The sequence below is a fragment of the Fulmarus glacialis genome, unplaced genomic scaffold (assembly GCF_000690835.1).
Source record: "Fulmarus glacialis isolate BGI_N327 unplaced genomic scaffold, ASM69083v1 scaffold1267, whole genome shotgun sequence".
NCBI classification, from domain to species: Eukaryota; Metazoa; Chordata; class Aves; order Procellariiformes; family Procellariidae; genus Fulmarus; species Fulmarus glacialis.
In genome coordinates, this window is record NW_009223652.1 from 6,519 (window position 1) to 32,843 (window position 26,325).

At 44.0% G+C, this 26,325-nt stretch overlaps 1 protein-coding gene across 1 annotated transcript; it reads left to right on the forward strand.

Annotated features, from left to right (window-relative positions):
- Nucleotides 1-5,452: 5,452 nt before the first annotated feature.
- PCYT1B (phosphate cytidylyltransferase 1, choline, beta) lies at nucleotides 5,453-24,075 on the forward strand (the record flags this gene model as incomplete). The annotated part of the gene is made up of 7 exons (XM_009581859.1): nucleotides 5,453-5,552; nucleotides 6,984-7,100; nucleotides 10,864-11,015; nucleotides 11,951-12,029; nucleotides 15,257-15,399; nucleotides 17,564-17,752; nucleotides 23,471-24,075. Coding segments are annotated over 7 exons (987 nt in total), but the record flags the coding sequence as incomplete, so codon positions are not given.
- Nucleotides 24,076-26,325: the final 2,250 nt, after the last annotated feature.

Below are 26,325 nucleotides of genomic sequence, written 5' to 3' on the forward strand. Positions count from 1 at the left end.
CGAGGGTCACATTTCTTTTCCAGCTGGTGTTCATGGAGATTGAGGTGCTTCCTCAGTAGTTCTTTCACTTGAGCTCTGCTTGACTTGGGGCCCGTCCTACCTCTAGAATGGATTTTATTTTCTCAATAACATGTTCCAGTTCAGTCAAAAGTCATGGCTGTCTCACAGGAATCTTGTTGCGAAATTCTTTGGCCTTTTGCAAATATTGGACTAGATGATCTAATAGTTGTTCTAGTTTCATAATCCATGAATCTATACATATATACATGATTGTGCTTCTTGAGAAGGCAGTGAAAGCTACTTTTCTTCTATTGTATCTTCAATTTGTAATTGCATCTTGCACTTAATCATTACTGACTTAATACTAATGACAAGCAAAGTGTATTTGATTGAAGATAAAGCCCAGAAAAAGCAACTGAGAGTAAGGCAATTTGGAATGCCTGCAAACAGATTATTTTTTTTAATGTTATTATTCTTAGTAGGTTAGTTTGCCTTATTTTTAGTTTACATCCACCTCCCTGAGTTAGCAGAACTGTGGGAGAATAGGCTAGATTGTCTTTTGATACATGCATTAATATACTGGAACTGTTTGTGAAAAGTTTATATGGAGGCACCCACCAATAACATTCAATTACAACTTAAAATTGCTCATAAATTTATGTGTTTGGGTCAAGGTTACCCAAGGTAATACATGAGGCAACATGGTTTTCATTTTTCACAATGTTAACTCCCTGAACCTCTAAGAGAAGACCTTGGTAGTCCTTAACGTAGTCTTTCCATTTGCAAAGAGTATTCATAGTTCAGAAACTCAACATGTATTTCTAGTTCCTTCTCAAGAGTTTTGATAGTGTTTTTCTCTTAAATGTTCCTTAAAACTGATGTCAATGTTTCCTGCTCTGTAATTATTGTTTGCCAACATCAGGAGCAGGTTCCCAAAATAATCTTTCCTCATATGAGTAGATCTTACCCACGTGATTTGTTTCAGTGAAATCAGTTACCTGTTTTAAATACTGCCTCTGACATAAAAGGAGATTACAGCATCAGACCTCCCACAGAATTTGCCTACTGGCTTAATTGCCCAGCCTGCTCTACCAACTTTCGCCTGTGTAGCTGTACTGGTTCAAGATCTGAAATTTTCTTAGACCTTTGTTGATGGCAAAATCTTAGATGACAACACAACTATTCTCTCTACCAAGAGAACAAAGTTTTTGTCTATGTCATGGGGTGAGGGAGGTAGTGTAGCTGTGCGAATCAAAAAAAAAAAAAAAGAAAAAAAAAGAAAAGAGTAGCTCCTTCCATTAGCACACATTGCATGCAATTAGCCTGCAGGCAGAGTTATAATGGCAGATGCACTATGGTATAGATGGGTCTACATTTGCCCATTTAAAAAAATATTTCTGTCCTCTTTGCTGCTATGTAAAAAAGCCACCCCAACAACCATACAGAAAACAAGCAAACCATAACACAACTAATTATTTCCTATTACAGGCTGTAAACAAAAGAGAGGGTGTGCAGGTGCTGTGCTTTTGACCTGTTATTTCAGTGGTATGACTCCTGTTCCTCTACAAATCACTGACCACTTGCGTTTTCATCCATTGGAAACATAAGTTATGAATGTTTAGCTGCTGACTAGCATCTAAGTTAAATGTCTACTGTAGCCTAAGAGACTATGAAGAGTGATAATAAATAGGCAGCCTCAAGATACACCTGAAAATAAGCTGCTTCTAGCTGTCACGTAGGGTTTCTTCATAAAGTATGCCTGCCACAGAACCAGCTCAGTGCTGCCTACCACACTGTACTCTCCTCTCTGGGCTACTGTCTCATTAAATATAGTCAGGGGTTACAAAGACACTACTGGGTGCAAATGGAGCTGTGAGGTATTTTCTAGGAAGCCCCCCTTTACCTACCTTCCATCTTTTAATTTCCTGAAGTTTACTGAGCATCATTCAGTTATTTTGCAAATTTGGGAGAATGCAAGTACGACACTGTTTAAACTTGTCATAGAATGAATGGCTTCTGATATGCTAGGGTTATTGGATATAATGTTTTCGCATACGTTCATTTTTAGGAAGTGAATTTAATTATAATTGAATGCAGCATCTTCATTTCCACGAAATAGGACTTGCATTGCAAGAGTTTTTTAACAACTTCTGAAGTACATAGCACTAACGAGTCCTAATATTACAATGACTTCTCCATTTATGACATATAATAGGCTTTCTCTAGACACCACATATTAATAATACAGTAACAATGTGGCATTTGGACTGCTTAAATGAAAGTAAGGTCTCCCTGCTGACACCAGGTGTAAGGTGCTTATGTCATCAAAGATAACCGCAAAGTGTGAGCACCATGTAAATAATATTCTATTCCTATCTATTAAAGCTCTAGAAATTGGAAGAGTTATCAGTTCAAAGACTGTATAAATCACCTTGCAGTTAACAGGGAAGGGTAACAAAAATAATCGAAGTTATGGACCAGCTTCCATACAAGGAGCAAATAAACAAGGCAAAGCTCTTCAGCCTGGAAAACGTGACTGAGGGGAGAAAAGAGAGAGGAGTATGAAATCATGAGAGGCAGGGAATAGGTGACTATGGATGAATTTACTGAAGCTTCCAGTACAAGAATATCAAATAATACAAGGAGGAGGCAGGTGCTGAACAAACAAAATGAGATAATTCATCACTGAACTCATGCTTAGGCGATAGAGCACTCTGCTACAGGATGATGCAGATCTCGGGAGCGTACCTTGGTCCAAAATACAAGGCTAATTTGACTTGCTGGACTAATGCAGAATGTAAATGCCTAGAAAATGAAGGCACAGATGAAGGGAAAAATCTGTCAGAGAAAGACAGAAGTACATTTGCACAAAGTCTTTGTCTAACCATCTGATTATTGGCAAAACTATAGCAAACTTCTAAAAGTACTTTAATGGATTAACTAAAATGAAGACGCTGCTATATAAATCACTTGCTCTCTTCTCCCAATTCTAGTTATTGCTGACAAGAAATTGGAAAAAATACAAGTAATTATATACAAACTGAAAGAGGTTTGATAAATTATTTCTAGTTTTTAATAATTTCTTGAAATATTTTATCGTATGCTATAATATACAAACCAAATGGTCTCATCTTATTTTACTCATAAGATGTTTTTGTTAAGCTCAGCAACATTTTTTCTAAGCCAGATAAAATGAAATAGTATTGGACACTCATTGAGAAGTTATTGCTGTATTTCCCTTGATCTGTCAGCACGTGGTATTTACGCGTTTCTCTATGTCACTTTGATAGAATATTGCTGATTTTAATCTATTGTATTTAATGTATTTTCATATCCAGTGACTGAGAGGTCACAGAGTAATGGGAATATTGACAGGTCTGGTTCTAAGCCCTCGGCCATAAAGCGAGCTTTAATGGTGAGCGTTTACAAAAGCTGGACCGATAGGAAGCTACTAGAGGTTGTTTTCCATTGAGCAAAGACTGAAAGAAAAATCTTGGTGTTGCAAAGGCGTTTACAAGGATAAAAAGCACCACTGTGTTTGCCTGGGGAAAAAAAAAATCTTCCTGCAAACCAGGCCTATTTTCTTCAAATAATCTCCAAGGAAACAGCCTCTGCCAAGCTAGGATCTGATTACCAGTTGCAGGCCTCAGACCATAGCCATTATTGTTTTAATATTTCTGCCTTTCTCTTTATCCCAGCGGGAACCAGGCTGTATGGGCTGCCATGTAACTTGACCTTGCTTGGAGATAAAAAGACAGGTTAGCACACAGCGATCGCAAAGCCAGAAGCAAAAAGACAGTATTTAGAAAATAAAGGAAGGAGCTGGCACAGTATGATTATGTGTAATATTCTACACTGTGTGGCATGGGTAGCCCGATGAACAGTTCCCATCCACAAAACCCAGACAGAAACTTGGTCGTAGTTTCTCCATTTTTAACCTTGCCTGTGCAGAGATGCTGTGATTTTCATCACTAAGATACTAATGATGATCATTTCCTGCAATATTTGAGATTATGAAAAAAAGGAAAGAAAAATGGAAGAAGAAAAAGAAGAAATCTACATAAAATTTTAGTGCTTTCAGTAAACAAAATGACTAATAAATCAGCAGAAAGAGCTGCACACGAGCCTTTAAGTCTTTGTCGCTGTTTTACTACTGTCCTCTGAGCTTTCCATGCAACAAGCCAGTGAGCCCAGAGGTCAGCAGCAATTAGGCATGACATGTTTTAAAGTGCCTTAAGGATGTTAAAGAAAATAAATGCTCAGTGATTAAGCATTCAGCATCTAAAAGCTGAAAAAAAGTGTAAAGGGGAAGAGAGATTCTGTTACAATCAGCTGTGGGTGCTCAAACTGGTATGACAACTGTACATCCCACAAGTGGTCACTGTCAAAACCCAACCAAGCCACTGCTGCAAGGCCACGAGGTCTCAGCTAAATCATGGTGGAGGCAAAGTAAGGGATAGATTTCCTTCAGCTTGTCTCAACTACCACCTCATCTCACAAAAACAAAGCAAACCAAAACTCAGCTTGTGGTAGTTTGCTGTTTCTATGATTTCGTAAAGATTTCAAGCCAAGAGCAGTAGAAGCATGTTTTTTCATATCAGACCATATGGCAGATAATAAATATCTGATGTTCTGATGGCTGATAACTTCCTACATAGGCACGGGCAGAAAATGCAATTTCTGTAATCAAGTGTCCTGACAGATAATGCCACGTCATTCTTCACACATCCGCACTCTCTCTCTTATATCTTTAGGTTATAAGCTCTCCAGAGCAAGTACCCTTGTGGTGCTCTGATCACAGTTAGAGCATTTTAGTACTATTACGGTATGCGTCAGACCAGAGAAAGGAGTTGTAGCTCAGTTAGCTCTAGGTAGGTGGGACTTCTGGTTGCAGTCTTGGCTTTATTTTGAATGGCTCCTCAAAATTATACAAGGTTCTGCTTAGAGACACAACAAAACCACCTGTAGTCTCAGTCATCTGTACTGATGTTTTGTCAGTGGGAAGGAGCTGGTGCTTGTGAGGAGGTGGCCCGTGTGCAGCTTTCTAAATCCCAATTAGTTTTTCCAGCTATTATTTACACATAGCAGAATACACTTTGCATCTTGGCCCTTTGGATTCACTGAGACCAAACCAAGGATTAAGCTGCTTGGGCCATCAAACCTGACTTTGCCCTGCGAAAGAAAAATTATATACCTGCACCTACCTCAAAAGTGCTTGAGCTTCTAACAGACAAAGAATTAAGTTGCATGCTGTGTTTGGAAAGCTTTATTTTCCTCATCATTTTACCTTGTGTGAATTGTGTATGCTCAGGGGTGACCAAAAAGCAAAAATCCCCTGGGAAAAAGTCAGCATTAAGCCTGGTTACAGCATCCCACCACAGTTAAATGGTTCTTTTTAAACTACTTGATGGAAAAAACAAATTTACTTTCTTTGTGTTTTTTCCCCTTCCAGACTCTGACGGCACCTGCTCCGTTTGCAGATGAAACAAGCTGTCAGTGCCAAGCCCCCCATGAGAAGCTAACCATTGCACAAGCCCGCCTGGGAACACCAGGTATGTGTAGGGAGCAACATCAGCAGGACCATGGGTGCTGGGACCATGGGACCAAAGCACAGGCTCTCCCTTACGAACATCTGTCAGTGGTCACTTGTGCCTTCCACTTGGAAGCAGAAAGGCCAGCCTGGTATCTGGTGCTGTCAGGTAATGGGGAAGAAACTAGTAACTAGAGGACCATTATCTTCTGCTAGAGAAACAACAGGAGGAAATGTTTCAAGTTGGAGTTTGATGTTTTTGTGGATGTCTGCGTGTTGGTTGGAAAGAAGGCTTGCCAGCCTAAAAGTTATGTTCTGTAGTGGATGTGGTGTACCTCCTGGATTCTCTTCCCATACTGCCTCTGTATGCTGGAAAACCTCTTCTTTCACTGACGTTTTTGTTGATCATGTCAGACCTTAAGTGGCCTTTGAAAAGAAACCATGCCCAATTTTGGAACTCTTTATCTGGACGTTTTTTCCAGACCTACCTTTGTGATTGGGCTGGGGAAACAGGATGATTCACATAAAGTCCCAAATACATACTTCAGCCCCCCTAAATTCCGAGAGATTCTGTAAAAAAAGCCTTTGTATACTTATTTCACATATTTAAAATAAGCTTTTAAAGTACGTACACTTTATAGGGGTAAGTCACAGCTTTCCAGTCAGCTCTGCAAGGAACAATGTTCTGCCGTGGACCCTTGGATGTCCTGACAGCAGAGACATCTCTCTGTAGCACTGAAGCACAGTCCATGGAGGTTGGAGCTCTCTTGCTCTCATCTCTGCTGTCTTTTTGTTCAGAGGTGGCACAGCTGTCAGGCATGTCGTTTGGTAAAGCAAGTCCTTTTTCTGGCTGGAGGCTGCTGCTGAAGATGTCATACAGAAAGCAAGAGTTACAAGGGTGATAGCAGGAGGATGGTAAGAAAAAAAATGATAGGCTCGTTAGAGAGAATAGAAGAGCTTGGGGGATGTATGAAAAAAGGGAAGAGAAAGGTTTATGTGGAAGAGGTAAGCGATACATTTTTTACAGCAGTAAGCTGTGGAAAAAAAGAAAGTCACAGACAAGAGGCGAGGAAAAGGGAGATGATAGGAAAAAATAAGGAAAAATTTGAAAAAATCCAGAAGGCAGAACTGACTAGAAAGGCAGAGAGAAAAGAACAAGACATATGGTGGAACTCCAAATGAGGCAGGAAGATGACATTTTTGCTAAATTAGAATACAGGGATGATGGATGGTAATAAATAGGCTAAGTCTGAGAGAAAACAGCAGCGAGCACAGAGAAGAACAAGTAACAAGCAGGATAAAACACTGTGAGTTCACCCACGGTGCATTTTGAACATCAGAACTGGGGTAAATCTCCCCAATCATCTCATCTGGGAACAAAAACCTGTCCAGTAGAATTAAGTGCAACTTGTTTTGGGTCTGAAAAATCACTGTTGTGTTTCTTTCTCCACAGTTGACAGACCTGTCAGAGTGTATGCAGATGGGATATTTGACCTCTTCCACTCTGGCCATGCTAGAGCTCTTATGCAAGCGAAAACTCTATTCCCAAATAGCTACTTACTAGTAGGAGGTAAGATCAGAGTTATTTATTGCACTGGATTTTTGCTTCTGTGCTTCAGTATCAGAGAGTTATTGCCGTGCTAGCACCCCCAGCTGTTTATAAACTGTGACTTTGAATGCTGCTTTCACTCTGGGGGCTTTCTATAAGCGATTTGCCTTGAATTATGTCTTACAATTGCATCAATTAAAGTAAAAGTCAAATTCTGCCCTCAGCAGCACAGGCACAATTCCCATTCTAGTTAAAGCAGGTGCCTGCATGACTCTGAGCTTAGAATAGCTCCATATGAATAATTTACCTTTTTCAGTTACTCGCTCAAAATTGTTCAAAGATGGAGATGAGTGAATGAGATCAACCGCTCATTTATTTCTGGCTCCTCGGTCCCTCCGCCAGCCAGGCACAGCCCACGTCCCCTGGCTGCCAGGTCAATACTGTGTGTGCAGACCCAGCCTTCAGCATCAGCAGAGAAGCTAAATCCAGCCCGTTATCATTGGAGACCCAAATGTAGGTCATGATTTGAACCTAGTTTTCAGCTCACAAGTGTCCCCGGGCAGGTTACTTTCTTATCATTTTTTTTTGCCATGAATATCTTCTTTGCTGTGTGGCTGGCTAACAGCTGTTCAGCAGTTGGTACGTGCCTGAAGAGTCACTGGAGGGTGGCTGTGTCCTGCCTAGCTGGCTGTGCAAGCCCTGCTCTCGTGAGGCCTCATAAATATGCATTTCAGTTCCAGTTTCCCTGCATCTTTCGGGTTGAGATACGCCTCGCATAAACATTTCACAGCGACCTTCAGCTGCTCAAATGCTTACAGCAGTGATGATAAAGCGAATGTGAATGCAACCTTCAGTCACTTTATAATATGCATTATTTTGCATCTTTGTTCCAAATCAGTTGAAAGGAGGGAAAAAAAGACCCAACACAGAGGAAAAGCAAAATCTCCTTATGAACACACTTTTTGGTTTTACTCTTAAGTTTATGAATTGTGGCAATTCTCGTGGAGCTTCCTGGGAGGGAAAGGAGACATCCCTTTGTTATGAAGGAAACATTTAGGACTCTCTTGTTTTCCTGCTGAGCCAGATAGCTTGCAGAAGAAACTAGGGGAGGTGCAAGACTGTGAGGTTTAAAAAAAAATGCAGGTTATGTAGGTTTTGTTGTTGCTTTTAAAGGAGTCGGGGGGTATCCCAGATCAGGGAGGGAGCTCTGGGGCAAAAGCCTGGCTCCTTTGAAATTCACAGCATAGATTCACTTTGCCCTTATTTTTGGAGTGAAGGACAAAGCAGCCAGCACTCATCAGCACCTCTTCCCAGCAAGGCACTCTGCATCTTAGCATGTTTAAAAAATGGGCACCTTTCCACGCCCACATACAATTTGTGCTGCAAAAGCACTGGTGTCATGTGTCTTTGTGGGCACCACAACCAACCCCTTTTATTTCTCGTTGTGAAGACAATTATTTGGAGCTAAGAAATTTTTTTAATAGGTATAAATACCTTCCTAAATCAGTCATTAGAGCAGGATGACAGAATCAAAAGGAAATACAGAGATATTGTGTCTGCACTGTACATGAACAAACGGTAATCAAAAAATGAAATCAAACCTTTCTACAGAATTCAAGCAAAAATTACTATTTTCCAATAATTTTAGTAGACCCTTTCTTGCAGGAGAAGGTAGCTTTAAGATGACAAAGGCTGTAAATAAATATAAATACAATCTCAGAAGGGATCTTTCTACTGAAAATGCTTTGGTCTCCATTAAATTTCTTGTCAGCAGGCATCAAAAAATGACATAATAGGATAGAGTAGCATTTCGCTAGCTGAAATTCATATGTGTATTATTATCTGGCTTTGAATTTTGCACAAACTCCAGGGCTATCAAAGCCTTCCTACATTTTTCCTACTTTAAAGGTCCTTAACGACCATCACAGCAAGAACATCCATTTTAGATCTCAAAAAAGACTGCATCTTTGCCAAGCGCTTTGCCTGATAGGTTGATGTTTTCAAATTAGAAAGAAGCAGCAGCTGTAGGGTTGCTCTCACTTCCCTGCAACACTAATAACGTTGCATTTATCATTTGTCAGGTACATTTACTATTTGTCCCAGTGTTACAGACAAGTGAGATCCAAAGGCACAGGTTTGACCTGTGGTGAAGGACAACACTGTCAACCCAGCTATAAATGGGTATCACATTATTCCATGTGGGGTGTTGTCGTGGTTTAACCCCAGCCGGCAACTAAGCCCCACACAGCCACTCGCTCACTCCCCTCCGGCGGGATTGGGGAGAGAATCAGAAGAGTGAAAGTGAGAAAACTCGTGGGTTGAGATAAAAACAGTTTAACAGGTAAAGCAAAAGCCGTGCACACAAGCAAAGCACAACAAGGAATTCATTCACCACTTCCCATCGGCAGACAGGGGTTCAGCCACCTCCAGGGAAGCAGGGCTCCATCATGCATAATGGTTACTTGGGAAGACAAATGCTATCACTCAAATGTTCCCCCTTTCCTTCTTCTTCCCCCAGCTTTTTATTGCTGAGCATGATGTCATATGGTATGGAATATCCCTGTGGTCAGTTGGGGTCAGCTGTCCCGGCTGTGTCCCCTACCAGCTTCTTGTGCACCCCCAGCCTCCTCGCTAGTGGGGTGGTGTGAGAAGCAGAAAAGGCGTTGGCTCTGTGTAAGCACTGCTCAGCAGTACGGAAAACATCCCTGTCTTATCAACACTGTTTTCAGCACAAATCCAAAACATAGCCCCATACTAGCTACTGTGAAGAAAATTAATTCTATCCCAGCCAAAACCAGCACAGGTATCAAATGACTATTATAGCTATAATATTGGACAGAATTACAGCTGTGGGAACAGGCAACTGTGTTTTACGCAATGTTATGTGGGTAGAAAGATAATACCTAACTTTTCTAGTCCTCTGGTAACATGGGAGTTGCTTCCCCTTGTTTTAAAAGCAATGTGACAAAGTATTGGTACATCCAGAGTTAAAGATGCAGGATTTCTGGACTTGCTTATTCCACTAGAGCATACGGCTTCTCCCAGTCCTTTCCATGGAGCTTCCTTCTGTGATTTCCCATTTGAACATGGCACAAGCTTTACTTCTCTTTCTATGAAAGCTGCTGAACTCAAAGCTAAACTCAGAGACAGATTCCTATAAAGTCTGCCATGACCTGTTTTCCATCAGTGTTTATTTAGTGAGAAACTGTTCTGCTGTGATTTAGAGCATTGTTTACATAAGAACAAAAAGCAGAAACAGGAGGCCCAGAGAGGCTGAGGTGTCTCCATCTTTGGAAACTCAACTGGACATGGCCCTGAGCAACCTGCTGTAGTTGACCCTGCTCTGAGGATGGGGATTGCATTAGGTGATGTCCAGTGGTACCTCCTGCCTCGACCATTTTGTGTTACATGACATTTTCTGACACGGCACTTTTCTTTTTGATTGTTTTTAAAGCATTGTCCATCACCCCTGAAATTTCACGGCCCATGAAATCCCCAGTTACAATGGGATTGAGTTACCTCAACATGTGCATATAGTACCGCTTGAGACATCCTACAACATCTCACTTGGGTTCTGCCTGCAGCTCCAGAAAGGGAAGGATCTCTCACAGGTCTATGGTTGTACCTGTCAACCCTGAGCAGAATTCTTAGATGCCCTGGAGCACCCCAAAATTAGCTAAGCTAATAACTAAGTGCTTAATGGAATTATCAGGAAATAATTAACTGCTGGTCATGCTAATTCTACTGTGTGTGGAGCCATTTTGTTGATACTTCCATATTTTAGTTTGCAGTGATGATTTAACTCATAAATTCAAAGGCTTCACTGTGATGAATGAAACTGAGCGATATGAAGCTCTCAGACACTGTCGTTATGTGGATGAGGTCATCAGAGATGCACCCTGGACGCTGACACCAGAGTTCCTTGAAAAACATAAGGTACATTTCTCCCCTTATCCCTCCCTTCCCCTTTGTAGACTGACAGTTGAGAATGAACAGCAAGCCTGTGAAGTTCTATTAGCTCGAGCAAATTATTTAATTCAGTTAATTCCAGTCACTGAAATTAGGTACATGGCATTGCTTGCCTCCATCTTTGTCAGAAAATGTTATATTTGTCTTGCCTTTTTTTTCTCAGGATGCTGAGATGATTTCTGCAGTGGGACTTTTGAATGGCAAAATAACACTGAAGAATTATTCACAAATTGACTTTCAGGAAAGGAGATCATGAACCAGAAAAGTTACTACGTAGTGACTAAAGTCCTGTTAAAGTCCTGAGTTAAAGGCACGTTTCTTATTAATGTTAACAGGTGCAATAATTGGCCAGAAATATGTAAAAATGTCATGGGTTCTCCAAAAGGCAGTACTATTGACTGTCTTGCAATATATATAAATCTTAACAAAAGCATAATTAACTAGGATGTATTTTAGTGTCCCCATCACTGGGTGACAAACGGACAGCATGACAGTACTAGGTAAACATGTATATACACGCAGCCCTAAGGAGGCAAAAGCAATAATCCTGCCTCCATGGTTTTGAAAGCCAAGGCTTTGCCACTTGACTTAGCTCTTCCAGTAGCAATAAAAGCAGGAACAGGTGTCTTAGGTTTTCTACAGAATATCACACAGTGCCAGCCAGAGCGATGTGTTAATGGCAGTGCTGCTGGAGACAAGCTTTCTGTTCTTTCATAATTGATCATACAATACAGCAGTTGTAGGCCTAAATCTAGTGCAATATTCTAGGTGATGGCTTTAGGATGAGAATGACAAAAGGAAGTCAGCTGAAGTCGAGAAAAGAGATGATCCTCCACAACGACCCCCCATTGAACCAAAATTCAGTGATGGTGGCATGTGATTCTTCTTCTGTTCACTGGCAGATTGACTTTGTAGCCCATGATGACATCCCATACTCCTCCGCTGGCTCGGATGATGTATACAAACACATAAAGGAGGCAGGTAAGGGCAAATTTACATTTTTAGCACCTTTCTTTCCAACCTCAGCTCAAATTCTTTTACTGTCTTTGACCACGACTGCTGAGAAAGAAGCAGTAGAGATAATATCACGTTCTCTTACACCCTAATGGTAGGTACTGCTGACTTCAGCAGAAAGGCTCACTTTGTAAAACCACAAAGGATGTCCTTGGCTGAATTCCTGCAGTAACCCCCAGGAAACCATTCAGGTCTGTCACGGGTGAAAAACCACCCTGGCTTTTTTAAACAATTTCAGGTTGCTCAACTAAGAGCTCTGAACCGATGAAAATGAGTTCAGTTCCCACAGCAGCCCAGCCAACTTCAGTGGTTTGTTGATAACCACAAACTGATGACTCCTTGACGCAGCCCAGTCCCGAATATGGGCAAGCACAGGCAGCCTTGAGGAGTCATCAGGATCCACTTCTGATTTGCACTGAGGGTTCTTTTTACTACACTGGCAGAGGGTTTAAATCAGTACCAGAGTCATTCATTTGCCATGACTAGCAGTTTGGTTGACTACCGTATTACACTGAACATGACCATGCTGAAGTCATCAGGAGTTTGTATCTCTCCAGTTCAAGGAAGCTGAATTAAATCTAAGGAGACAATATTAAGCCACTCTTTGCCAGCAGCAGCTGTCCTAACACAGTGAACAGCACGGCAGGAGGAACTGATGATACCTTTCTTCTCTTGCTCACTGGAGGTGCTGCCCTGAACATCCTCTTCCTGGTCTACATAAACATGTATATTGGAGGCTTAAAAAAATTCCAGAGCAAATCTGCCTGATGGTAATTTGTCATGCAAAGTGACCTTCTCAAGCTATACAATGACAGCAGTAGACCAGGTATTGACCTGAGCTGAAAGAATAAGCTTTTTATAGCAGCAGTTCTTGATCTTTTTCCACTTGCAAACCCCACCGTGGTGTCAGACTCACAACTCTCCTTTGGGAACCGCTGCTTTACAGTTTCAGAGCCAGCACCAGCTTACTTCACTAGGCAATGGAACAAAGATACCTCTGGTAAGGATGGGTCACCAAGGGACATACAGCATATGTACTGGCCAGGCAGCTATGTTGCCTTTCTTCTATAAGGTGCTGAGTGCACCGGACAACATGACAGGAGCCCTTGGTGTCACTGCATCATTACCAGAGTGAGCTGGAGAGTGCCCAAACCTGGCACATCCTTCTCTGCTATTGTTGGGCACGGATGCAGTGCGCACGCATCCTGACGAGAAATTCAAACTTTGTTTGCAGAATAGAGTATGGACTTACAGCTGCAGGGACTTGTGGTCTGTCCCATGTCCATCACTGTGAGATGCTGGAGAAGTGACTTCAGTCTTGTATGGCTGAATTTTGTTACATATAAACTGGGAATAATATTTTGAGATCTAGTGCTGTAATAGTCCTAACACTCCAGAACAGCATTATTACAATAGTGAATTTCCCCTTTCTCCTAGGGTGTTTTGTTTTAAATAGACCAATGCTGTGGATGCACTTGTGCATTTTCCTTAGTTCCAGTACTCCCATTTTCCCACATCAGGTTGTTGGGTAGCAGAGAAGCAGATGGGAACTGCGGAGCTCCTTGTGTAGATTCCCATGGGCTCCCATATCCCCACTCCCTTCAGTGGGTGGGAGGGCATATGGACGACAGTGAGCTGGGTGACGGTGCACTGACTAAACCTCTGCACATCTGTGAACAATTAGTTCTGAAAACATGAATCAGTCCAACACATAGAATCATATGAAAGCAAAATCAGTGACTAAAGGTAATGTTCTCATACATGGGTTTGTGCATCTACTGGAAAACAATTCCGCTTTTGGCTTAGCAAGGGTAGGGTTTGGATTTGTTCATATATTCTTGTAGCTCCTATCTATAAAGGCTTCTGGCTCAAAGTGGTTTTCACTGCTTCCAAAAATAGTTTCCTGTGTGATTGCTGAAAGCCTGAGAAACACGATCAGGGAAACCTCTGCTCGTGATTAAAATAATCTATTTTTTAGCAGAGTATTAATTAGAAATCAGAAAGAAAAAATATCCCATAGCATTTAGTCACAAGAGGCTGCTAAGCTTCTTGATTCCTTCTCCAGATCTTTTTCTAACCCTGTGAAATTAGCTAGCAATGCCTGCAGACTTCAACTGAATGCGTGAGGAATAATTTACCAGTAGCTGTACGACCCTTTTAAGACAAAGCACTATGTTTTGCAAAACCATTTCCAGTCTTATCTTACAGCTCTCTCTCAGCAGCAGCTTGATGTTGCAATTACATATAAGTGATAGTAGTAAATTTTGTAGCCCTATCTAACTACTAAGGTACTAAGCACTACAAGGTGTGCTAGTGCTCTGCTGTTATTGCCTTTGTGACTTGATTTAACAGTTCAAGTGATCCTGTCTTGATGAGGAGCAATTAAAAAGCAATATATTGCTCAGGGGTGTTGAGGAAAATACAAGCAGTATTAATAAATGGCCAGTTTTATTAGGGACGGATCTGCTGGAGCAGGGAGAGTGGTTATGCAGCCACTGACATGGCCAGGTGGACACATGATATAGGGGCTATGGAGACTGATACCCTCAGTCCCCACGGTGTATCTGTGTTTGTTTACACCACCATTACACTGCATCTTCCTGTTACAAGCTACTGGCGCCTCCAGGGTGTTTCCCAGTTATTGTAACGCATCTTTTACCTGAAGGCGCTTGCTGGCTTTGGCCAAGGCCAGGTGCTGGTCTGTTTTACTCAGCAGAACAAAGACTATCAGATGGTGCAGCACAGGAGTGGAGGGGAGAGTGGAAATACACAGGAGAGCAGCAAATGGCCTTTCAATAGCGGGAGTGGAAGCCAACCCCCCTGCTCCTTTGTATAACATTAAATAAGGGCTACGCTTACAGAAAGAACTGCTCAGTGAATTGTCACAACTGTGAGGTTTAGCCTTCCTGGCTCGGGAGCCCCTACCAGTCTAGTAAGTTCCACATCACAGCTGACACTGTGAAGAGAGCAAGTTTTAGCCTTTCTGAAGACCTGAGGAAAAATGAATGGTATAGCAAGCTGGTGCCTTCCCTAAGCTCACACAGGAGCAACAGGAAAGAACTAGGAATAAGACAGGCAGAATTGCGAGTCTCTTACCTTTGGTCAGGCATTTTTGTGTTCACCTTCAGCTACTTGCCGCAGTGCCTGGTCCTGCCGTGCTTTCTCAGCGGGCTTTCTTTTCCCACTTTGCTCAGGAATGTTCGTACCAACGCAGCGAACCGAAGGTATCTCAACATCAGATATCATCACAAGGATCGTCCGGGACTATGACGTGTACGCCCGGCGCAACCTCCAGCGAGGATACACCGCCAAAGAGCTGAATGTTAGTTTTATAAATGTAAGTACACCAATCTGCATTTGCTTCTGAAACACGCTCTCCTAGGACCCCGAATGTAGAGTAAAGGTTAAGAAAGGATATCTTCCTCCTCTGCTTTTAAAACAGCTGGGAAGAACTTAATTTAAAAGAATCTGGTAAACTGAGGGTAGTTTTAATTGCTCCTATTAATTAGCAGCTTTGTTTCCATCTTATGCTTTCACATTTGTGACAAAGCTGCTGCTTTCCCTTCCTCCTTGAGCTGTAGGTGACTTAATGACAAACTAGGAAGGAGCCCACCCCCCCCTGCCAGGCTTCTCAGCCACTCACCCAGGACATCATTTCTTTCTTTATTCCTGTTGTGAGAAAGCAGCACAGAGAGCAAAGATTTTGATATCCAAATTTTCTCTACAATGCGACAGGGTAAAAGAAAAAAAAAAAACCCCAACCACTGAGCAGTGAGATTACTAGAAGAAGCTAAAATAGTTTTTAAAAGACAAGGAAGTGTGTTAAGAAGCTACGTAAATGGTACATAAATTATGCTGATCAGAAGCCACAATAAACAGGGCAAGAGTGCCATTTGAAAGGATGGCTCAAATTATTCAGCTTCCACATACAGAACTGCACGTTATCCTCCAGTGAGGAGTAAACACTTAACAGAAATGAAAATTTACTTTCCTTCATTTTCTGTTTCAAGTCTTAACTTAAGGCCACATAACTGAAATCTTTCTTGTGATTGGGCTGGCTCACAGCAGGACTTCCCACCTCCTTCCCTGGAGCTGGGAAACTCCCTTGTGAAGGACTGAATTGTGTCATTTCATGAGGGTTTTGTTTACTTGTTTCTTATTTTGAAGTCTGGCAGATAAATCACAGATCACAGGGCATAAATATTTATTTCACTGTGCTTTTTTTTCAGTCTTCTACACCTCTAAAAAATCCTGCTTGTGAGTACTCCACCCAGAAGGATCACTATTGCAAATATCTGTTAAATTAAGGCATGCTGGATGCCTTGGGGGTTCTCAAATTTATCCTTTAGGGGCTCTGAGGTTAAGATACTGTTGCATAAGGTATGCTTCCCCCAGTCTCAGACACTAATGTATCGTGACGTCTCCTGGCGTTCGGTTATTTAGCTTATAGTAATTTAAATGCAGAAATACTAATTTGTACTAGAGGCTGTTTGTGTTTCAAAAAAAAAAAACAAACCAACCAGTATTTCTCCAAGACAGAGAAGCACGGGTTTCCTCGTTAAAGAAAGGCTTGGTCACCTATTAGGTGCAAAGTGAGTTCAGTTTCTTTGGATCTTGAGGATTTTGTTTGGCCTTGTGGCCTGCAAAGACGGTTCTTCTAGTGATTCATGAGACAGGATAAAACTCACCTCAGCACTAAACAGTATTTGTTTTAAAAGTAAATTCAAGTGCCCATTAAATGAAGTGTACAGGAAATTAAAAGCTGATAGCGATCTGTGCTTCTACAGAGACCATTACATCTTCAAGGGCACAGCGTGTGTCCTGTATGTTTGAGGAGCACAGAAACGTTTCAGGACAAAAGCCCTTTAACCCCAAAGTATTTTAGAAGCTCGGCCCGACGTCAGCCCCCTAACATTATCTCCTCTGTCCCTCTCTTTTTCTGTGTGCCTTCGCAATTAGAAGTTGGCTATCTTTTCTCTGAAGTCTGCTGGCCACAAGCTGCTGGCCTACGCACATCTTTCTGTTGCAGCCAGAAGCTCCTGTGTTAGCCAGGCTTGGAGGTGAAGAGAGTTTTCCTTCTGCTCTGCAGAAATCTAACCAAAGAGACATTTTGGTCCAAATTATCATCAAGGCTAGCAAGTCAGCAGTGGGCTGTGTTTGCTAGGAAACCCAGGGAGATTTGCATTTTGCTTAAGTTTGAGCTGTTAATTTCTCACTTGTATCTTTCACAAGATTAATACAATTTTCAAAATTGAAAATATGGAAAGATTCATATAGTGAATTAAACACAGTAATCACACAAGACGGTCTTTTCAATATGTACCTTCTGCACTTCATTCCACAAATGTTAAATTTGCATTTATAAAAATAATGTGGGAATAGTTAACCAAGGCCATACGTATTAGGATACATTAATGCAATTTTTTTCTTCTTCTCAACTGTCAGTGGCTAATTATTTCCAAGTCCCTATATATTAATCTCTGTCCACACTTTTAAAACAGGAGAAGAAATACCGCTTTCAAAACCAAGTGGACAAAATGAAAGAAAAAGTCAAGAACGTGGAGGAAAAATCAAAAGAATTTGTTTACAAGGTGGAAGAGAAGAGCCATGACCTCATTCAGAAATGGGAAGAAAAATCCAGAGAATTTATTGGCAACTTTTTAGAGCTGTTTGGACCCGACGGAGCCTGGGTAGGTATTCTGCCATCCCAGGAAGTCTGAGTGGTTTTTACGTATCTTCTCTAATGCATATCAAGAGGAGATTCTTTTGCTGCAGTCTTTGTTTTGAAAGCCAGCACAGTAGGATAACGCCAAACCTGCTTGCTGAATCCAATAATGCCTGCCAACACTGCAGCGGGAGGATTTGCCACTCCTGGCTGTTGCTTCTTTGGGATAATTCCTGTCTTTTGTGAAGGTGTGATGCTGAATGTGATACTACATTCAGTAGAGCTGCATAACAGCAATACACAAGCTAACAGGCTAATACAGTGTGTCTATTAGCACTAAATGGGACCACACAGACGTCAGGGAGAAACTATACACTGGAGATGGTGAGGGAAACAGGGACACTAAAAAGTTTTTCGATAGTTCTTTTCATGCTCTGTACTCAGCAGTAGATGACAACAATTTTCTAACTTTAAAAACTACTGACTTAAAGTTCCAAGAAATGATTTTACATGTCGAGTGGCCAGGCTCATCTAACTGACTGCAGGGAAGACTCGGGTGGAACTGAAGCACTTTCGAAGCTCTCCTTGGTATATGCTGGCTCCACAGAGCCCATTTACCAAACGTCCCCAGGTGCCTTGGAAAGGCAGTTGAGAGTCTGTAACAGCATCCTTCTGGGGAGAAACCCCAAGGCTCAAACCGAAGTCATGCACTGAGTGGATGGTGAGTCGGTGACACTTCAGAGCCCCAAAAGAGTCCTGGCCCCCATCTGTCAGTTCTGATAGCTTGCCAAACCTTGAGAAACTTTGTTTTCTTGTACTACTTCTCTTTGCTACTTGAAACCAACAGCAAAGCTTATTTTGAATGTAAAAGTTAGCATTTGTTTGAACAGACCTTCTTAGACCTTCCCGTTGTGAGTCAGTCCTTTTTCAACAAGCTCTCTGTGCAGCTGTGCTCTGGTGAAAGCCCAGGCCCCAGCCAGACCCTTCAGTACAGGCATCATCTCGGACGTGCTGCTCTAGTTGCAAGCTCCAAGTGCTTTTGCTCAGTCCGAGGAAACGTGAGCAAGTACGGAGGAGAGCAGCAAGCAGCACAGGGTGAATTGAGGGGAGCAGAGAAAGAGCTAGACAAATAATCTTGCAGAAGAGCAGGATGCTTCAGAGGTACATTTTCAGACCATGGCGCGCAGACAGTCAGGCAGCTCCCTCCTCACTTGAAAGCAAACCCTTTGCAAGAAGCTTGTGCAAAGCTTTAACTGCTCATGGATTACAGTTTGAGGCAAAATATCAATACAGGCAGCAAGCCAGAAAAAACAGATTAGGACTAGCATGAAGCAGATACTATTGGAATATTTAAGAGCCAACACATAATGTTCTCTCATGTCACTTTTATCTGTTCATACCTGAACAGCTTCCCATCACAAAAGGTACCTTCTGTTGAAAGGGTCTCAGCAGAGTTTTTGTTTATAAACAAACCCTCAGGAAGATTCACAGACCCTTGGTGAATTAAGTAGCCCACATCACAGCCATGTCACAACTCAGTGCCACCAAAGCACGTAGTACCTGCCTCTTACTGGAGTTCTCATCTTTTCTCTGCCATGACTTGCCATGTTGATTACCATTTAGTTGAGAAAAGCCTAAAATTAGGCTGTAAAGGCTTCAGAACAGAGACTGCATCTTTATAATCTCCTTACAGCTACATCTGTCCCATGCAAAGGCAGGTGCTTTCTGAATAACACTGGTCCCAGCCATATAAACAAATAGCTTATTTAGCAATTTGTTCATTGACAGTATCATTTTCCTTGGGGAGGGGAAGAGGGTAAACTCTTCTGATAAAAAGCCCAGGTTTACCTGCATTGACCACATCCACATGAAGAGTGCTTCCTCTGTAAGTTATTCTCCATTGAGCTTGGCAAGTGTTCCCCGTGTGGGATGATCCTGTGGCCATAGGTGCCGAATAAATACAACTAATGCTCACAGAGCATGTGAAACCCACAGGAGGCGAGATGAGTTTGGTTGTGCGGAGAGAGGAAAAGAATTTCAAAGCCTTGATCCCATTCCCTGGCTCTACCCACTCAACACTGCACACTGATGGCATTTTTAAAAACCCTTTGCTGATAAAACATTTTACCATTCTTAATTAGAGAAAAGCTGCTCTGCAAAGGTCTTTGCGGGGGTGGAGGTGGCCTCCTGTTTATTGAGTTAGTGTGCCAACCAGAGAGTAGGAAATCTGGTGCAACGAGAGACCTTTGCTAAGAACAAGAGTGAAATCTCCTTGCAGTGTTGTAGGAAAAGCATCAGTGACAGCGAGCTGAGAGGTGGGGTGGCTTTTTTAAAATCAGTTTGAGCCTTGCAACAGGAAAAACTTTTACAATAATGATAACTTGCTATTAGTGTCAAAACTGTTATTAACGTTAATTTGCCTTATCACTGTTAGTTAGATGTTGCTTTTAATGTTGACATTAAAAGTACAGGAATCATTATGGGCATGCTAGATTCCTAGATCAGTAATTTGCATGCCATTAATATGCTATTATTATTTCACAAATAATTAGTATAATACACTTTATGCTAGCATCAATTTTTTAAAAGTAAAGGCCACATAACCTACAAAAAAATAACCGTTTCTGAAAAACATCAAAATGTCAGTTCTGAAACATCAAGATGTCTATAATTCATTGGCAATTTTGCCCACCTGTGCAATCCCCTGTATGTATTTTTTCTGCGAGAGAGTCACAGAGGGGTCAGAAACACCGATTAACCTGCCATGAAACTTGTGTCCTGGCTTGAGAGAGGACCACCACACAGCCCGGCACGGAGGCCCTAATGGCAGAGACGCCACTCCACGGAAGCGGAAAGCAGCGGCGCTCATTCCGCTTTCTCTCAGACACATACGAGCAGGCAGCTGCATTTCAGGTCAGCGGAGAGAAAGCAAGCCTCACGGGGCAGGGTTTCCATGCTAATCTCCCTCTCGGAGGAGACAGGTGTCCCTCCAAAGGGCCTGTTTCCCTCTACTCAGTGCACAGAGGGAGTCACGGATGGCCATATTGGGAAATGGCTGGATCACATCAGACGTCTGCAGGGGCTCAGAGGAATCTTACAGGTTGCCCAGGAGCTGGTGTTCAGGCTACACCGTGAGTCCGCAGCCTGGACCTGAGCGTGGCCTTGAAAGAATCAGCAGCTCAAAAGTAGCAGTCCTCCAGAACACCCAACTGGCACTTGTTTTGTAAAGCAAAGGAGTATTGACATGTAGGCAATAAAATTCAGAAATAAGCGAAGTATTTTGAACCGGTAGCAAGTTTGCCAAAAGCAAAGCATTATCTCCCTAAACTGGTAGGGTGTACTTGAACTTGTTTGAACCAAGGCTTTGAAATTATTTTCCCACCTCTGGTAAAGGTCCAGAGCGCACCCAGCCTTGTCTAACCCTCCTGCACTTCAAGGGAACCATTAACACTTGTTCTACTTCTTCAGCACCCAACGGCCCGAGGAGCACCCCCCAGTTAGGAAGACCTTGCCTGCAAAGGGCGTGACTTACTGACCCTGCTAGAGCACATCTGGAGGGGAAGGGTCATTCTGGAGGCAGGTGAATTACACCACCACCTCCTCCTGCAGCAGTTGTTGGTTTAGCCCGCAACCTGGTGGCTAAAGCACTAATGCAGGAGGCAATTCGGACTGACTTGGCTCTTACCCTTCTGAAGGTGTGAGTGCACCAGCTTGTTCAAGCAACAAAGTCTTTGCTGAAGCAGGGACTGGGAAGCGGGTGTCCTACAGCCTGGCTGAGGGCCTTAGCAGGAAGGTGGGGTTCTCCTTTCCATCCCTGGCCCATATGGCCCAAGGTACAGTCAAGTACCCCCTGCCATGTGAGATACCAGCCAAGCTGGGACACTGATCTCCCCCAGCACTGGTACCACAACACCATGAACCACTGCAACATCACTGAGCTTTTTGAAGTGGCTGGTAAGACGCCAGGGGCAGAAGGGAGTCAAAGTGTTTTGCTTGGCCAGGAATAAGATATTTTTTAATCAAACATCTTTTGTTGGGGATTATCTTCACTGAGAGGGTGAAACAGACTAAGTCAAGCCAACAAAACCTCAATTTCTGTGATCTAAAAAGAAATTTTGCACTCCTACCACTGAATTTCAACAGGCTCCGGGACTTTGCCAGCCCTGCTGACATACTCACAGCAACAGAAACCCTCCCCCACCCGAATGCTTCCTGGCACCATTCATCAGGAGCAACCACCATCTGCTAACTATTGAGATTTCAGGAAGTCTCAACTATTTTGGACCTAGCAGTAGTGCAGGGGTAGGTTACACACCGTGGGTCTTTATGCAGGAGAGCACGGCTAAGCATGGCTCCAGGCAGGAACTGTTCTGTCATTCTGCACTGCAGCAACATCCAGGCTCTAAGACCAAGTTAATAAAAACCCATATGATAAAGATATAAATTGGGTGAGGGAACTCACAGAGGAACAGTTAAGCTTGGTATTTATGCTTGATCATTAACTCCTGGGATTAGCAAACACCAGAAACCTGATGGGAAAACCTAGCATTTGCCCTTCTGCTGGCAGGGAATGGTGAGTTTTAAAGAGGGGGAGGAAGAGCAAGACAGGCAGCCACATGCTCCTTGGCTGGGAGGAAGGTCATCACAGAGCAGAGTTGCTGCAGGGGGAAGGGGAGGAGGAACAAAACAGAAAGTCAAGCTGAGAAAGTCTGTGGACTGCAGCTGCCCAAGCAGGCAAACCCAGAATACGTTCTGCACAAGTAATTTGCTCTCAGACCCGAGCAGCAGCTTAACTTTGTCTGGGCTGGCTCTTCCATTCCAGCCAAGCATCACCTGTGATCCGACTCCCGGTACTCCAGCCAGGGTTGAGACTTCTTGTTCCCCATCGCCAGGAAGAGCAGCAAGGCACTTGCATTTAGCATTTTCCACATGAAGCCTGCAGCAGCCGCACAGTACGTGCTAGATCTCCTGTAACCCAGGCCGGCAGCCTAATGCAAGGCCATGTAAGCGCTAACAAGTAGCAGCATTTGCCTTAGTGTAGCGGATCGCTTGACTGAAAAGGTGGTCTCTTCCACCCTACCGAGCTCTGGCAGGCCTCCACTCAGCTTTACATGGCAAAAATGACAATAAAGTCCAAACCAGAACATAGAGCCTGCACGTGTTTCTCTTTTCAACAAAGACACTTGAATTCTGACATTCCCACCCCCAATTTAATGGTTTGGGTGGTGCCTGCTCCAGGTAGCTGGGGAAGTGGCTGCCAGTATTTGGCAGGCACCGGGCTGCCTCCCTTGAGAAGGGAAGGAGGAAAAAAGGCTGGGCCAGCCAGGAAGCCCATCGGGAGACGGGCTGGCTGTCCCAGCATGCTAAAAGGAAAAGGTCCTGGGAACAAGGAACGCTGGGACTTCAGGCAGAAAACTGACTTTTTGAGACAGTGTGACCAACACATACAAAAAATCCAAAGGGAGTTCCCCCTAGCTGGCTTAGGACAATACACACTGTACTCTCACACTAGGGTTATCTGACCTAAGAAAAAACCTTGTCATGTAAAAAACGGGTTATTACGAGCACAGCAGAAGAGGCAAAGGCTAACTGTGGGCTGAACTGTTCATGCTTCAGAGCAGAAGTCTATCCTCCCTGCTCTCTCCCAGGCGAGAGGCACAGTGCAGCGCAGCCCCTGCCTGCCCACAGACACCTTCCCCTCTGTGCATTACTCAGAGAGCATCTTTTCACTTTGCTTTTGCAGAAGCAGATGTTCCAGGAACGAAGCGGCCGAATGCTCCAGGCTTTTTCTCCCCGGCAGAGCCCAAACAGCAGTCCTACGCGAGGCCGTTCTCCATCCCGTTCTCCATCTCCACCCTGGGTCTTCAATAAAGCCTCCCCTCCCTCTTCTCCAAAAGCTGCCTCTGCCTCCCTCAGCAGCATGAGCGAGGGAGACGAGGATGAAAAGTAAAATAAAGATATTTTTTTAACCATGAGACAGAAGAACAAGCTATGAACTCAACCGCTGGATGGGGAGAAGCGTGAGGAACATCTGGGATACCTCTGACAGCAGGGAACGTGCTCTGGGAGAAGATGCTGAAAACAGACTAGAGCACAGCAAGTGAGATCTCAGGAAGAGCTTATCCCATCCCCCACTCCCTCGCGGTGCCTGGAGGCCCAGCCAGCAGTGCTTGCCAGACACGGTACCGGGGACTGACAGAAAAACATACACCTTTGTGCAAGTTCCTGTCCATGTGCTGCTGCTTACAGCTGCTGCGGCCAGGGCGGGTCAGCAGGGAGCTCTGCACCGAGGGGGGGCTGGAAGGAGGAGCCCTGTCGGCTCCCGATCCAGACCTGGCACACGGGCACGCGACAGCTGCGGCCTGTGGATGGAGAAGATGCAGTAGTACTACTGGACCCTGCTAACCTTGAGCTCTTCTGGCACGTGAAGGAATGGCATTGCTGCAGCAGATACGTTCAGAAATGGGAAATAAAATTTTACTACTTTTCTTTTTGAATGAAATCTGCCCCAGACCCCAAACCATGCCAGTGAAATGGAGAGCTCTCCAGCTGAGTTGGTGGAAATCCATTTAATACATTCAAGCTATTGAATGCTGCTTGTTGACCAAGCCTCTGTACAGGGTGTATGTAAAGAGTCAGGCTGTAATCGCTTTATCAAATTGCTCTCTGTGTTCCTAGTGCCTGAACAGCTACCCGACAACTTCTCTTTTGCTCCCTGGCTTTGCACTTTGGAGGCAAGAAAGTAAATGAAAAGACAGCCCTAGCTGGAATATGTTGTTGTAGGAAATTGATAGTTTGAAGATGTTGGTGATTTTTACTGGTGAATTCTAAAAAACACACATGCGATCCCAAGGCCTTGGGACGTGGCCTCCTAGGAAACCCTGCTGCTCCCTGCTACGTATCACCAAACGACGAGCACAACAGTGCTGCTGTCCTCACATGCTACTCAGCCGATTAAACAATTTCTCATCAAACTCTATAAACAACATGTGTTCACAGACACCCTGCCCCGCAGGGGTTCTGAGGCTATTTCTCTACCCTAACGTGGAGAAAAAGTTGAAAAAAACCAATGGAAACCTTTTAAACAGGATTAGGCATGGGGATTTTCTTCCTCCGTCCATGACACCCATACAGCCCCAAGCAGAACCACAGAGAGGGTAGCACGAGTGAAGTGTTCCCCTCCCCTCGATGCACTAGCTGATCTCCTTCCAGCTTGGCAAAGCCAGACCTGCCTGACGTCCGGCTCCACCGTTCAGTCCTGCAGCTGGCACCTGGTGAGGTGGCTGCAGGCTTGCAGGATTTCCGAGCGTGGGGGACCCCCAGCCCCCAAGGCTGCCCTGCCCCACAGCTCAGAAAGCCGCAGGAAACACCCGGCCCACATCCCTGTGGCAGGGCTGCGAAGCAACGATGCGATTTTGCTCCCGGGCTTGCCTGGGGAAGCCTGCCTTAGGGCACGGGCATGCCCGAGGCTCTCCAGCCCAGCACCAGCTTTGGTGCCAGGCCAGCAAGGTAAACGGTGCCGCCATGGGCCTGTCCCACCGGCAGCCTGCCGGGCACAGACCCCAGGCAGCCTGGGCAGGGGGTCGCAGCAGCGAAATCGCCACTGTGCCACTGCTCCCTGGCGTTGCAAACCCATCAGGACACACAGCCTGCTGTGGGCAGCCGCAGTCAGCACTTGCTGGTTCCCTGTGCAGGCAGCACAGGAAACGCTGGGAGAGGGAGGGCTCTGAGCGGCTCTTGGAATAAAAAACTGTGAAGGGACAAGACACCCGAGTGCGTGAGCACACGGGGTGGTAGTACCTGCTGGCAGCAGTCCCTCCCAGGCACCATGCTTACCTCGCCGAGTGACTAATAGGTAAACGCCTCTCACTCCTTCCCTTCCAGATACTTTTCCAGGCCCGTAAATCACGGACCCTTGTACCAGGCACCAAATTAGTCCCGCACTCTGTTCATTCCCTACAGCTTTCATCCCTCCCCCACTATTGGGTAACTGATTTTTCTTTGGGAACACTTTGCCAGACACTTCTCTGACTACCACAAGCTGAGTACATAGTATCTCGTCCTCTGGAGTCAAGCTAGTTCCTTCTTCACAGAGCTGCAAAAAGAGATGAGCAGGGAACAGGGTGAACTAGCGCTTTCACTGGAAAGTGCAAGGGGAGAGCCACAGCTAGTTCAGCTGCCGCCAGCTGTGCGCCCGATGGGACGATGCAATTAAGACCTTTCTCAGCCTTAGGCAACCTGTTACTGTAATTTCATACCTGGGATGCACTTGTTAGTTTTTCTGATCCTTTGCAAGTCTTAAGTCTTCCCATCACAAACCGCTCCTCCACCACGGGAACCGTCTGCTCTCTACTGGTGCTGTTTATACGACGAGCCATGTCCAAATGCAATGGAGGTGGGGCAGGTTTTTGTTGCTCCTGGCTTTTACCGTTTGGTTTTTTGTTTTAATTTCATAGTGCGTACTGTTCAGCAGCCCTTGTTCAATGGTTTGAGTGGAAGACAGCACCATGACTTTTAAATAGGAACTGGAGAAAAACTCACCAGTGACCTCTTCTTAACAGAAGCTGCTTCTCCGAGTCACAGGTGGCTACCCAGCAA